Source organism: Thunnus thynnus, chromosome 3 (genome assembly GCF_963924715.1).
Source record: "Thunnus thynnus chromosome 3, fThuThy2.1, whole genome shotgun sequence".
Classification (NCBI taxonomy): Eukaryota; Metazoa; Chordata; class Actinopteri; order Scombriformes; family Scombridae; genus Thunnus; species Thunnus thynnus.
Window position 1 is genome coordinate 599,331 of NC_089519.1, and position 14,852 is coordinate 614,182.

The window sequence follows — 14,852 nt, forward strand, 5'->3', positions numbered from 1 at the left end:
GTCTAAACGCAGGATGATGATGATGATAATGATGATGATGTTTTAAATGAAGGGATGAATGAACTAAACTAAAAACAAACACCGTAGTTGCATTTGCTATTTTATCAATTTATTCAAGATGGATTTTAGTTTCTCTCCAGTAACATTTTCATATTTTCAGATGATTTTTGTAATGAATAATTTGAACATTAGACAAACACTGGTATAGACATTAAAGAGGAAAAGCTCCTGTTATCATGGAGTTTAATAACATTTATCCTTAAAATGAGACAGACAGACAATCAAAGGCAACCATTCAGTTACAACAACAACCAAAGAAGTTGAGAATATAAAAAGCGACGGCTACACACAGAGAGGAAACACGTATATACACACACACACACACACACACAGTAACCAGACGTTATTAACAGATACCACATGTTATGCAATATGGTTTCTAGAGAAGCAGCTGATCTGAGCGCAGCGATTAGCTGGTGATCTGTTTGCTCCTCTTCTCTTTTTGTTGGGTCTTGTCATGGCCTTTCAGGGGGAGGATGGCGTCGCTCTGGCTGAGCGCCGTCCGGGTCACCGTGGACATGCCGTCCACAAACTTCGTCTTGAACAGGACGTTGGCGTTGGTGAACATGCCGTCCTTCAGGGACACCACCACGAACTGAAATAAATAAATAATATAAAAGGTACACATTAAAGCACAAATAAAACACATACCGGACGGATGAAAGTGTAAATGTCCTCTGCACAACACATTTATCAGTATGCATTAAAATAAGCACATGACATACCTGGGAGTGTCTGAAATGTGTGCGCAGCATCTGTCCGATGTTCTGTGTGTGTGAGAGATCCAGAGCAGCGTCCACCTCGTCTAAGATGTAGATGGGAGCAGGTTTGAACAGCAGCATGGCCAGAATGAGAGACAAGGCCACCAGAGATCTGAAACAACACACACAAGCAGGGCTCTCATTCACCATCATCACCTCTCGCCTTCATGTTCACTACTGTCTGTCTGAATACACAAGAATCCCGCTGACCTTTGCCCTCCGCTGAGCTCCGTCAGGTTCTCCTTCCAGGTGCTGCCCAAAGCCACCCTGAACTCAAGACCCTCCAGCACACCAGAGCCCTGCGTAGGAGCCAGCTTAGCAGTGGCTCCTGTCAGCAGAGACGAGAAAATGGAGCCAAAGTCCTTGTTTACCTGCAGAGGAAAGAAAATATTACAGCTAAAGCAACAATAACAACAACAACAACAGGCAGCTTTTATAATGAGATCCAAACCAACAAGCCTGCTGACTGAACAGTGAGAATGTACGCAAGATTCAAATCCCTAACAGAGGACACAGGAGGAATGAAGGAACACAGATGGTGAGAGACGTTCTACCACACAAAACAAGAAGAAGACAACGTTGGCGATATGGATACAATCTTCTAGCACAGTGTGTGTAATATCAGGTTTGATCAATATGTGTTGGATATTTTCTGGAAAATAAGTGAAAAACCATTTGAGAAATGAACCAGATCCTGGAAATGTCTGGAAATACCTGACAAATCAACGTATTTCATCACATGAACCCAAAAATCTTATAAAAATCCAATATAAAGACCGTCTATACGGTCATGAAACAATCCAGCACAGCAGTAATATTAAAAACAAAGACTCCCACAACAGTATTAGTCTTAGTAAACTGTATCTCAGACCCTCTAATAGTTGACAAATGTATATTGTCTGAGTGTATAACGTCGATAGAAGAGAAACACATGGAGGTGCTGAGAGAGCGCAGACCTTCTGCCAAGCCAGATTAAGAGCCTCGTTCTTCTTCTGGTCCAGCTCCTCGATGGTCCGCAAGATCTTTGTTTTGTCATTCTCCACAATCCTCTTCTTCTTCATCAGGTCATTGTACTGCAGGAGGGACAACGTCAGACAAGACAGATGACAAATGAGGAAACTGTTAGAAGCTGTGATTGTAGTTGTTGGATGCTGGTCTCTGTCTTCTCACCCTTTCCTCCGCCTCGCTCAGCATGTTCATGGCCCTCTTGTTGACGTTCCTCTCCAGTTTGGAGGTGGTTTCCTCCAGCTTCTTCAGCCGCTGGCCGGCCTCGCGGGGGTTGTTGATCTTAAAGTCATAAGAAGTGTTGGGCTGGCCGAAGAACTGACGCTCCGATTGGATCCAGTCGTTTTCCTCCAGCATCCGAGAAACCTGGAAGAAGAGATGTTCAGAAGAGCTAATCACGCTGGCTGAGATGAAACTTTGATGAATTTCATTGTAATAATAATAATAATAATAATAATAATAATAATAATAATAATTGCAGATGGTGGAGTGAAGAACTAACTGGGTGAACTGGTGTGCCAGTACCTTGTCAGCAGCGTCTTTGCTGTCTTTGCGGTGTTTACTGATGTTGTGCTCGAGCTCCTTAATCTTCAGCTGGACTTCGTTGTTCTGCTCCCTCATCTTGTTGGCCTCGGTGCTCTTCACCTGGAACATTCAAATGGATACAAATCATCTATTAATTAAAACAAAAACAATCAAGAAAGAGGAAAACACTTCATTATTACGAGAGAACACGAGGGTGAGGAGTTTCTATATAATCTTCACCTTGAGCTCTTTGTCCTGAACCATGATCACTTCCTTCTGTTTGGCAAGTTCCTCCTGAGCGTTACGCACCGCCTCCTGCACGGCCGGACACAAACAGACTTTATTACATAACTGAACATCTACAGTTACTGCCATCTACTGCCTGATGATGTTTGGAGTTATAGATGGTTTATTGCTGTGCTTTGTTTCCTTGTTACCTTGTTCTGAGCCACCGTGCAGGCCATGCTGTCTACCTGCTCCTGAATGGCCTTCATGGCCTCGTCTACAGCTTGGATCTGCTGCTCATAACCAGCCTGCTCCTTCTGCAGCTCCTCCAGCTCCAGAGCCACAGCGTCAGACTCCTGCACACATCAGCAAGAAAAGAAATACCCTTGATCTATTTAGCAGAGCTAGCAGCAGATTCTGGGTGTTTGTGAGAGACAACTCCTACAAAGAAAAACTAAACATTAAAGCACTAAGAGAACTAGTGACATCTATGACTGTGTGGTCAGTGTACCTGCTGCTTCTGCTTCAGCTTCTTATTGAAGGCATCAGCTTTGGCTTTAGCTGAGTTGAGTTTCTGCTGTGCAGCTTTCAGCTCCTTCTCCCTCTCTGCCTCCGCGTTCTTCATCTTGTTCTCCAGCAACTTGTATTTTTCTTCAGCGCGTTTCTGCACATCCTTGGTGACACGCAGAGTCTCCTCACTCTCCTCTGATTTAACAAACACATCACACACAGTTCAATTAAGATTAGATTAAAGCAGGTCGTTGTCCATTTTAGACCTGGTCATTGTAGATCTGTCTTGTTTTGACAGAAGATTCAACTTTACTGTCATAAATGACAAATTAAAGCAGTAAATCGTCACATTTGAGAAGCTGGAACCTGTCAATTTGTGGCATTTTTGCTTTACTTAAACTAAATTACTAAAACAATTAACTGATTATGAAAACATTAGCAGATAATGTTTCTGTCACGCTGTTAACTGGTTAAAGCGATGTGTGTCGGTGTGTCTGCTGACCGATGGCCTTGCGCAGCCTCTCCAGCTCCTCCTGCTGCTGGTGGAAGGAGCTCTGCTGCAGTTTGGCCTGCAGAATCTGTTCTTCTTCTACCTTCAGCTCATACTGCTGCTTCAGCTGACGGTACCTGCAGGCGGAGAAGAGGGAGAAGTCAGTGTCAGTCGGTTCTTGCCCTTTTGACGCAATAATGTAAACCAGCAGAAAGAAAAGACACAAGTTTGAATAAAATAAAGGAGAGTAAAATGTCAATCAAGTGTGAAACTCTGAAAGCAAGTTGCTACTGAGATAACTGTGGGATTCATGGTGTAAACATATCACTGTTCATCCAAATCATTTCAATCAGTGGAAACACGTTGTGAGTGTCTGCATACTTCTCAGCTGTTCCCTTAAGACCAGCGAGCTCCTGCTCAGTCTGCTGAAGCTGGACCTCCTTCTCATTCAAGTTGTCCTGAACGTCCCTCAGCTCCTGCAGACTGGACAACACTGATGCTGACTGGGAACGAGCTCCTGGAAGAAAAAGAGCAAAAGAGACAGACACTTGTTTTAGAAAGTCTATTGTGTTGCATGAAAAGCATCGAGGAGTTTTTAAATGCTTGTGTGTGAGAACTCAGTTTATTCAGAGTCATGCAAGTTAAAACTGGCATTCTAGATATAACAGTTACACACAGCTCTCCTTTCTCTCACCTCCACTCAGAGTTCCCTGCGGGTCAAAGATGTCTCCTCCCAGAGTGACAGTCTTGGTCATCACCTGTTTGTCAAAAGCCACTTTTTTGGCGTTGTCCAGGGTGTTACACACCAGCGTGGAGCCAAACACGTACTCCATGGCCTTACGCAGGTCAGCTTCATATCCCACCAGGGACAGAGCTGTGTGGACGTTGTCTGCTCCCACCTGACAGAAGAGGAAGAGGCCGTGTGAGGAAGAGTCCGGATGGAGCGTCAGCAAAGATAACTAAAGGTGATGTTCACTCACCAGGCTCTTGGCGGTGTTCACCACTCTGTCATTGAGTGTCTTGGCAGAGATCTTGTTGAGAGGAATGATGGTGTATCTCCGCTGCAGCTCTCCCTTCTCCAGCAGCTTTTTACCTGTATCCTAGCAACAACAAAATCACCAAACTCAGTTTAAACTATAAACACCTCAACGAGGCCACAGTGAACCAACATGCACGCTTGTCCACTCTTACACCTACCTCAGTGTCAACTACGATGTTGTAGAGTCGTCCTCCCGCCACCACCTCCAGCGCTGTTGCATAAGAGACGTCACGGACTGAGATCAGGTTCGCCAGCAGCCCCTTCACTTTACTGCGGTCAAATCCTCGCTCAGGGTCCCTACAGGACATTATTTTAATTGAGTTATTTCATTTTCATTTGATTTTCTTTTGGCACAAAGCAACATGATGAGACAGTGATGACATGATGTTCCTTACCATAATATAGTATGTGATTTTCCATTTATTGATTAAGGCTTCATAAACAAGTCATCACCCCATCATACACACATACACTTAAACAAAATGATCATCCAGACAAACTAAACGTCTTCAGCTTTAAGAATCAGTCAGATGAGTTCCAGTTCAGAGAGCAAAGTAAGAGCTGTACGGCTGAAACATGATCCAAATATTGCAATTTATATAATACACTGATAGAAGATTGTATCAACATTGTCCAACCTCTCTTAAGTTAAGTTATATGATGACTGCAGCAATAGCTTCACCCAACATCAGCCTGTATGTCTGATCAGCTGAAATAATCCTTTTAACTGATTATGTAGCTCTGATAAAAGGAGCATAATGAAGTAGAACATTCACATTCAAAGTAAATCAGTAAATCTTTACTTGTAGTCAAAGCGCAGGTTGGGGAAACGAGACACGAGCCGCTCGTAGGTCTCTTTGAGTTTAGCGACCTCTCTGGACAGCTGTCTTCTTCTGTCCAGCAGACTTTCCTCCTTCCCGTCTGCATACACACAAACACAGAACCATGGACAATAATGTTAATAATGATAATATATGGAACGGCAGCTGCAGTGAGTACAAGGAGTCTTTTTACTTGCACTAACTGCTCTCACAAATAACACACATGGTACCTTGGTAGTTGAGTTTGCTCAGCTCAGCTTGCAGTTTCTCCCTGTTGCTTCTCACCGCCTGCAGGGAATCCTGATCTTTTTTGTAGCCACTGTCCATTTTTTTCACCTCTGCTTGCTTCGTCTTGAGCTCAGCCTGGGCATGTTTCAGGGTCATTTGGGCCTGGACAGAAAGACGGAGGACACAGAGACAAGATAAGATAGAACCTATGAGACTATTATAATGTATAAATGTTTGATAGTGAATATAAACTGATCGCGTCCTGTCCTCACCTGCTTGGCTTCAGTGTCAGCCTTGCTCATGTCGTTCTTGCAGGTCATCATCTGCCCGGCCAGTGTGGCCTCCGTTCCGTCCTCATTGGTGGACAGACCTGCAGACACAGCCTTAAAATGCTGCTCAGCTGCATCAAGAGCAGCGCTGTCCTTCTGCCCCTCCTCCTGTATGGCCCGAAGCTGATCTGTCAACTTGGAAACCTCTTTTTCTTTAACCACAAGCATCTTCTTGTCCTAAAGATGGAGGAAAAGCAAGTGATTACACACGTTTAACAGATTTCCATAGATGGTTATATTTGCATGATGGGGAAAATCTACAGTATGTTCCCATTACCTCCTCCATACTCTTGACAAGCTCCTTCCTCTTCTTGGTTTCATCTTTGAGATTCTGTTTTTTCAGGTCAAGAGCACTCTGAGCTTTGGCATCCACACGTTGAACATCAGCCAGAGTTTCCTCCAGTGATTTTAATACTCCATTCACCTCCTACAGAGGAGCAGATAACCAACAATCAGTGATAAAGCAATATGATTCCAGACTCGTTATTGCAGTTTGATTTAAAAAAAAAAGTATGATATTGAATTTTGATGCGCTAAAGATAATTCTGAGCATTTTTCAAAAACCCTTTTTGATGCCAAAAGGGTCATCTGGGGGCGAAAAGACTCAATGAAATACACTTCAACAAGCTCCAAGAATAACTTTTCAAACCATCATCTTTCCCAAGAAACATTTTAAAAAGGTGTAAAGTATTAAAGGCCTCTGAGTTAACTAATAAAAATGCAAACTGTTAGATCCAAAAATCCAAAGAAAAATCCATGAAATGAGTTTGAGAAGCGTTCCTGTAACTCCATCCCTCCCTCTCTGTCAGAGTACCTGGTCTTTTTTCTTCTGCAGCTCCTGAATCTGGCCTGAGAGCTCCTGGATTTTGCTCTCGTTCTCGGCCATGCTGGCTTGCATCTTGGTGATGTTGTCCTGCATCACCTTCAGATTCTCTGCAGACTTCAGCTTGGTCTCCTCTGCACACACAAACAGCCAGGCCACGTACAGCCGGGACAGATGCTGGATTTCACGCATGAGCTTCTGGTACTCCAGATAGGACGACCGTTCCTGCAGAGAGGGAGGGAGATTTAGAGATGTAGTGCTTTTTTTGGTCATATTTCAGACCTGTTTATGAAATGTGTGAGTGATTTTTATAGTCAACCGACCTCTTGCAGTTTCTGCATGGTTGGAGTAATTTCCTCATCCAAAATCTGAAAGAGCAATCGGAGGAAATGGTTAAAAACTTTAACATTAGCTGCAGCTGCACTTATGAAAGTTCTCCACTGAAGAAGTCAAAATGAGTTTGGATGTAAAACATACAGTCTGAATCTCCTTAAGCTTGGCTTCCTTCTTCTCAATGGTCTTCTGAGCACTAATCTTTTTACATTCATACATCCTGGTTCCTGCTGCCTCCTCAATCATGGCAAGGATCTGAAAGGAAGGAGTAACTCGTTATTGGAGGATCCAAACAAGGCAGGAAATGTTTGGAGGAGTTCTGATAGTGAGATATGGTTTACCTCTGGTGGCTTCATATTTAGAACTTTGGTGATCCTCCCCTGCAAAATAACATGTACACATTAGTCTGAAGGATGTGATTAGCACTGCTACAACAGAAAACATAAGAATGTGTCATTTGGGAGGGTTACAAAAAGTTTAAACTGTGAAAAGCTGAAACCATCTTTCTTCAGACACAAGACTGACCTGCATGATGAGGAAATGTGGGTTGTTGACATTGAGGCCAACAGAGCAGAACAGGTCCTGCACCTTGGTGTTGTTGGCATTGACCCCATTGATCAGGTACTTGTTTCTGCCACCAATTACCACCTTGAAGACAGAAAGGGAAACGTGCAACAGTTTCAGTGTTAGTTTCACAGTCAAAACGATCAAAAATCATGGCGTCTTTTTTTTTTTCTTTCTTTCCCCACCTGTCTGGTGATGGTGATCTCATCGTGGGTTTCAAACCCCAGAGGACTCTGGCTTTTGTTGGAGTTGTCAAAGGTAATAGACACAGTGGCCTTGGTGATACCACCCTGTCCATTTTTGTAAACCAAGTCCTGGAGGTTGGAGGCTCGAACCTTTCAAATGAAAATGAAACAAAGGGATGCATGTTACTGTACAGTGTAGTGTGAATTAACGTAGCTAACATTAAAGGATCGGTTCAGTTCTTCAAGTCAACAGCAAGTTAACAATGTGAACAAAGAGGTTTTCCTCGCTGTAATCATTCCTCCTGTTCATACTGGCTGTTAAAAGATCCTTCAAATGTACTTTCAGTTTAAGTGATAGAGCCAAAATCCACAGTCATTTTGTGCAGAAATGCATTTAAACGTTTAGTCATATCAGTGGATATCTGACACATTTACAGTCTCTTTGTGTTTCCCTGTTGAGCTGCGGTGAAAGTATAGTAAAGTGTAGTAAAGAGGGACTGTGGCACTAAAAAGACTGTAAAGTTGAAAGATATCTACTTAATTCAACTAAAGTGGACGGCTGAAGTTTCATATTAGCTTTAAATAAACTTTTAAATACATTTTGTACCGAAGGAGGCTTGTAGATTTTGGCCCCCGTCACATAACGTACATTGTAAGTGCATTACGAAGGGATCTTCTAATGGTCAGTGTGAACAGGAAGAATAATTATGGCAAGAAAAACCTCTTTCAATGTTCATTTGGGCAACTGACGAAGACAGGCATGAAAAATTGTGAACCCGTCCTTTAATGTAGCAGAAACGATGGTGATGCTACTGACGACACAGACTTAACTCACCACCGCAGCTAACGTAACACAAAGTTCTACCGGATTATTAACCAGTTTTAAGTCAACTACGGTGTAACTTCCGACCTAGAGCTTTCTAACGTTCAGTAACTACATCGCAGACAGTGTACTTACATGACTAAGGGTGGAAATGCCCAGAAGAAAACATATCGAGTCCAAAATATTGGACTTGCCGCTGCCGTTGAGTCCTGTGATGGCGTTGAACAGCGGGTCAAAGCCGCTGATCTCGGTCCTCTGCGCGTAGGACTTGAATCCTTCAAGGATAATTGACTTTATGTGCATCTTTAAGCTGTCCTCTCTCCGCAGACTCTTTCTGGTGATTAGAATACCAATCCAACAACTTAAAAGGAGAAGCACAAGGTTTCAGCCCAGTGTTTACAGGCGAAAACGGCGTCCTCCTCTCTTCTAACTTGAATTTTGGCGGCAGGCACAGAGCCGATAGTCCGTCCTCTCTGCGCCGGAAACCGGACAAAAAATGTAAAGTATCTTCACACGATATGAACACAAATTTGTTATAGTAATAAAGGAATAAATATGACCGACTCGAAATTTGAAAATAGTATACGAGAGGGCCAGTGTCACATATATCGATATATGTTTTTTTTACATTTTCGTCAGGCAGATTTCAAGGCAACTAAATGACTCCATGCATTTGTAGCCCTGTGGAAATGTTTTGGCGCTACCCTCAGGTAGAAAGCTGAACCACAGGTGTAATGAAGAAAAGTTGTCCCGTGTTAATGGTGGACCAGTCCCTTCGGGGGGAAGAAACAAAAACAAACAAAAAAACCATTAGCAATATAATAATAGATTTAGAAATTATGCTTTGTAGAGAAACTGTTCATCAGCGCCGGGTAAAAGTGCTACTGCTACAAGTATTTTGATGATAGCCTAGCTTACTGAATTTTAATATTTTAATTATGATTCTACCATGTTAAAAAAAGGTTTTAAAACTATGATGCCGTTCTCGACATTAAAAACCACAGAATGTCTCTGCATGTTTTGTTTTTTGTTTTTGTTTTGTTTTTTTTGTTTTTTTGCATGATCATTATTAAATGTGGTTTAATCAAGAACGCAAGTCCATTAGAAAAGACCTGAGAAAAATAGCAAATGAAAATCGCCAACCAAACCCAGCCTTATGCGTTAGGTACGATGACATTTTTAAACAAATATAAACGTACGATTAGGAACAAAAAACAAAATTATACCCACTTGAAACTCGAAGATATTGAGAACGAGAATTGAGAATTTAATCAAAATCAATTCTGGGACATGTGGAACAACTTCAACACAAAGCAACCACAAGCATTATCCATCCAAAATGGTGACATCTGGAGAGCACATTTTGAAAATCTGTACAAAGACATACTAATAAATCTAATTAATTCAGAACCATGTATTATAAAAGAGAAAACTCCAAACATTAGAAAAAATTATTAAAGACAACCAGAACCCCTTTGATTTCCCAATTACTTGGAAAGAATTGACCACACAGTCAATCTTGTGGTCCAGACAGCATTAAAAATGAAATGCTCAAACGCAGCCACCCAGAAATGCAGGGTGCAGTGTTGAAGTTGTTCAATATTATATTACAGTCTGGATGTTTTCCTGACATCTGGTGCAAAGGGCTTATTTCCCCTCCTCATAAGAGTGGAGACGAATCAGACCTTAGTAACTACCATGGCATCTGAGTCAGCAGTTGTCTACAGTAGGTAAATTATTTTGTTGTATTCCAAATAAAAAATAAATGAAACTGGCTTTGTCCCAAAACACCACAGCACCAACCATGTATATACCCCTCACACTTTAATTAACAAACATGTACACCAAACAAAAAATGGTGAATTATTCACTTGTTTTACTGATTTCAAGAAAGCTTTCAACTCTATTTGGCATGAAGGGCTCTAATACAGACTTCTACATTGTGGTAAAGGAGGCAAAATGTATGATCTGGTTAAATCAATGTATTTGGAAAATAGGTGTGCTGTTAAAATTAGAGACAAACAACTGAATTCCTGAGAAGAAGTGTTTGTCAGGGTTGCAATTTAACTCTGATTTTATTTCATGTGTATATAAATGAACTTCTACTTCTGGTCTCTCCCTCCTAAATAGAGAGATGAAGTCTCTGTTTTATGCTGATGACCTTGTTCTACTGTCTCCTACTGAACAAGAACTACAGCAACAGCTGGACATAGTAGAGAAGTACTGTCAGTACTGGGCTCTGGCAGTAAATATGAAGAACATTTGAAAATGGATCAAAAACTCCCCAGATGTAAGGAGAACAAATACCAGTTTACCATAAATAATCACATCATTGAACATAGTATGAGTTATACCTGCCTTGGTATAACCATAACAGCATCAGGGAGTTTCATCGTGACAGTGAATGCACTCAAAGAAAAAGCTTGAAGAACTATAAATACCTACATAATGATAATTAACATTAAAAATAGAGAACTCAGATGTTTTAATCATCTTAAATCCAGCCCACCAGACACCCTCCATTAAAAACCCTCCAAACTCAAGAGCTGAGCCCAGAAAAGACTAACTGCCCTTTCTCAAACACACTCACACCAACACTGCTTTCCAAACACCAATCAGAGTAAACTAAATTATAACACAATCTAAAGAAACCTATCTGGAACATTGGAAAGAAGAAACTAACAGCCAAAATAGATTAGAATGTTATTTGGCCCTAAAAAAAGATAATGAATTGACAGGATATTTCTCTGTTGTCAGGGACAGAAAGCAGAAACAGATCCTAACCAAGTACAGGCTCAGGACCACAAACTGGTAATTGAAGAAGGACCACACAAAAAACCATGGCAACCAACAGAAAACAGAATATGTGGTCATCGTTTGACAGGTGAGGTTGAGACAGAGATGCATTATGAAATAAGGAACATTTGTTTTAACAAGTTCAACTCTGTAATTTCAGATTTCAAAGAGCTTAATGAGCTCTCAAAATTAAAAATACTCCCAGGAGAAGGAGACAGCCACAACCTGAGGGACAGTGAATGACCTGGACACACAAATACATGCATCGGATATACTAGATATATATGCATAGATACACAGATATTCAATATATAATTAATATATATCACTCTTAATGTTATGTTAATGGTATTCATTGACTCCTGATGACATTCATGCCAATAAAGCAAATTTGAATTTGAATTTGAATTACAGAAGGCAGAACAACAGTCATGAGTTCAAGTATCCAAAACTCCCTAAAAACTTTAACCAGATACCAAAAGTCATTTTTTTAATTACTTGGATTTTTCATATTTTTCTTATTCAGTTAAGGGGTCTTTTATATTTCCTGTAACTTTTAGGTCCAATATGAAGGTCTAAATGCTGTTTCACAGACTTCTCCTCACCGTATAGACTAAGAATCTGAACTCTGAATTACCGTTTTTATTGCTTAAAAGGAATCAATATATCGAGTCAACCAAATGTCAGTTTTTAATTGTTGAATTTCCAGAGAAATTTCCAGGGGAAAAAAAGAGAACAAAAGACAGCCACAGTTGAAAGCATAAGTTACCTCTGGTAATGGAAACCAATAGCAGTGGGATAACGGTAGAAGGCCTGAGGTACCACAGATATTCCTCCATGAATAATTTAAAATACTCAACAAAGATGATGACTAAATTCATCACACAATATGATGATTACCTGCTTTAAAGAGGGCCGAGGAAGACAAGGCATTTTAAATTGTTTATTTGCTCTCTGTTTGAAATTCACATTTTTACAATAACACACAGAATAAAATATTTTCTTAGTTAAATAATTAAAAGATCACAAAAGTAGATTACACAGTTAACACATTGGCTAACAAGCTACTAGGAATAACTCTTCATCAAAGCCCTACTAGTGCAACAGAAGCCACGAGCTCTTCAACACCTTCAACACAAGTTATACGCAGTAAACCTGCACACACACACACACACACACACACACACACACACACACACACTGCACGCACGCAGTCATTATGTAATTCCATTATGCATCCAGTGGCACCGGACACATGGACAGACATACCAAATTTAATGCATAAAAGCATATCTGTGACAGAACAACACAGTCTCCTCTATTGGAGTAGAAGGACGTGGGCTTGATGTAGGCCCAATCAAAGTTCAGCAGGTTCAGTGACGTCTGACAGTGCTGGTCGCAGACGGCAACCAGGGCACGCACAAAAGAGTATTTGGCCGAGCAGCTGACGGCCCTCACTGTACGCACCTTGTCAAAGTGCAGCAGGAAACAGGGGTCATCCTGGAGGACAGACAGCAATATTTATAAAAAAATTCAAATTTCATTTGTTTGGCACTTCAAATCAGAGCTTCGTACTTTCACGGTGACGTGCACTGACCATCCAATGAATCCAATGAATTAAAATCTGTTAATAAAAGTCAGTTTAAATAAGAGATGACAAGACTACAGTAAAATGATTTCATCTATTTTTACTATAAAAACTACAGCATTAAAAAAAAAGAGTCAGAGATATGAACTGGCTGTACGAGAAGATGAGAAGAGAACATTAACAACTTTCTTTATTTCTATGAAATTATGTTGTTGATAAAAACATAAATTAATTTCTCCAGCACTGCAGATGTTACAAGTACCAACATTTTCACATCTCATTGTTGAGGTGACTCATTTAGAGCTGAAATGATTAGCCGATTAATTGATAAATCGATTAAATGAAGATGAAACTGCAACATTAGTCTTCTTTGATAGTAAACTGAATATTTTGGGGGTTTTGAACTGTGACATTTGAAATTGTGATGGATGTTTTTCATCATTTGTTGACATTTTATGAATAAAGCTGATTAATCGTTAATGAATGATTCCCAGATCTCAGTCTTATTAGATTCATTTAAGATAGAGAACAGAAACCAGATGATCCCTCTTTAGGTTCACACGATACATCAAAAACATAACATGTAGTACAAAAATATATAAATCAATGAATTAAATGAGTTACAATGTGAAATTATAATTTGGGATAAATTACAGTGTTTCAAAGCTTTCATAATTTAAAGGGTAAAAGTAGTTTGGAGCAATTTTTAGTAATATTTACATTCACAGACACCATACTTCTCTATAGGAATCTAAGGAAATACTAACAATTAAATTTGGTTAATTACCACGTCAGGGTCCCGTCCGTCAACAAGAGTCAGGTCGTACAGGGACCAGGTCTCCCTCCTCCTGTAGCAGTCCTGGATGCTGGAGCGCTTGGTGTGGGACCTCTTGGATCCAGACTTTCTGGGTTTCTGACATATCTGACATTGTACTATAGATAACTGCACCACTTTGTTTTTTGCAACTGCAGAAAAATGGGTAAAAACAACAAACACAGTTTTCCAAGTAAACAGGTGCAGCACAGCAGCGGACACATCCTCTGCAGTGAAAGTAGAGTCTTTACACTTCACACAGAATGTGTAAAATGCTGGCACATGACCTCCCTGTAAGTAAAGTCATATGTTGTGCTATCTGCTAAAGAATAAAGACATTTAAAAAAAAAAAAAAAGTGGCATTATGTTGATTATTTAACCCCTAAAACTGCTTTTAAATTGATCAGATAAACAAAATAAGCACATGCAAAAGAAAGTGGTTTACCTGAGACACAGAGGAAATGTCGTCCCTGCTGCGGCTCTTCAATCTCAATAAATTCCACCAGTCTCTGTTTCGCAGGTCGGAATAAAACTCTCTGCATCTCCTCCCTCAGAAGAGACGACATCACCGGGGAGAGGAAGAGGAGAGTCAAGCCTGAACTGAGGTGAGCAAAAGCTTTACAAAAACAGAAACCGTAAGGGAGGAGAGAGAGAGACAAGAGATGAAAAATATATATATAACGAGGATTGTGACACTGGATGACACCTAAACCTGACAGCGGTTGAGAAGGAGGTGGTGATGTTTCCTCTGGTTGGTCAGACCACGTGAAAGTATGTGGTTGTGTGTGAAATGAGCTCTCCCTCTACAACACACACACACCCACACACACACACACACACACCCACACACACACACACACACACACACACACACACACACACACACACACACACACACACACACACCCACACACACACACACACACACACACA

The 14,852-nt window shown here is 40.8% G+C and overlaps 2 protein-coding genes across 2 annotated transcripts; both read right to left on the minus strand.

Moving 5' to 3' along the window:
• Positions 1-91: 91 nt before the first annotated feature.
• smc2 (structural maintenance of chromosomes 2) lies at positions 92-9,188 on the minus strand. The gene is made up of 25 exons (XM_067578675.1): positions 8,857-9,188; positions 7,899-8,048; positions 7,675-7,797; positions 7,491-7,529; positions 7,294-7,404; positions 7,140-7,184; positions 6,808-7,041; positions 6,271-6,420; positions 5,937-6,170; positions 5,667-5,826; positions 5,419-5,536; positions 4,774-4,912; positions 4,557-4,676; positions 4,271-4,475; positions 3,958-4,093; positions 3,589-3,713; positions 3,088-3,281; positions 2,789-2,932; positions 2,592-2,666; positions 2,352-2,471; positions 1,992-2,192; positions 1,778-1,894; positions 1,032-1,192; positions 786-933; positions 92-655 (listed from the first exon to the last, which is right to left on the minus strand). The coding sequence occupies exons 1-25, from the start codon at positions 9,022-9,024 to the stop codon at positions 470-472; spliced, it is 3,603 nt and encodes a 1,200-aa protein (XP_067434776.1). The 5' UTR covers positions 9,025-9,188; the 3' UTR covers positions 92-469.
• Positions 9,189-12,608: 3,420 nt separating this feature from the next.
• exoc1l (exocyst complex component 1 like) lies at positions 12,609-14,540 on the minus strand. The gene is made up of 3 exons (XM_067585904.1): positions 14,365-14,540; positions 13,893-14,071; positions 12,609-13,017 (listed from the first exon to the last, which is right to left on the minus strand). The coding sequence occupies exons 1-3, from the start codon at positions 14,483-14,485 to the stop codon at positions 12,748-12,750; spliced, it is 570 nt and encodes a 189-aa protein (XP_067442005.1). The 5' UTR covers positions 14,486-14,540; the 3' UTR covers positions 12,609-12,747.
• Between the last annotated feature and the right edge of the window lie 312 nt (positions 14,541-14,852).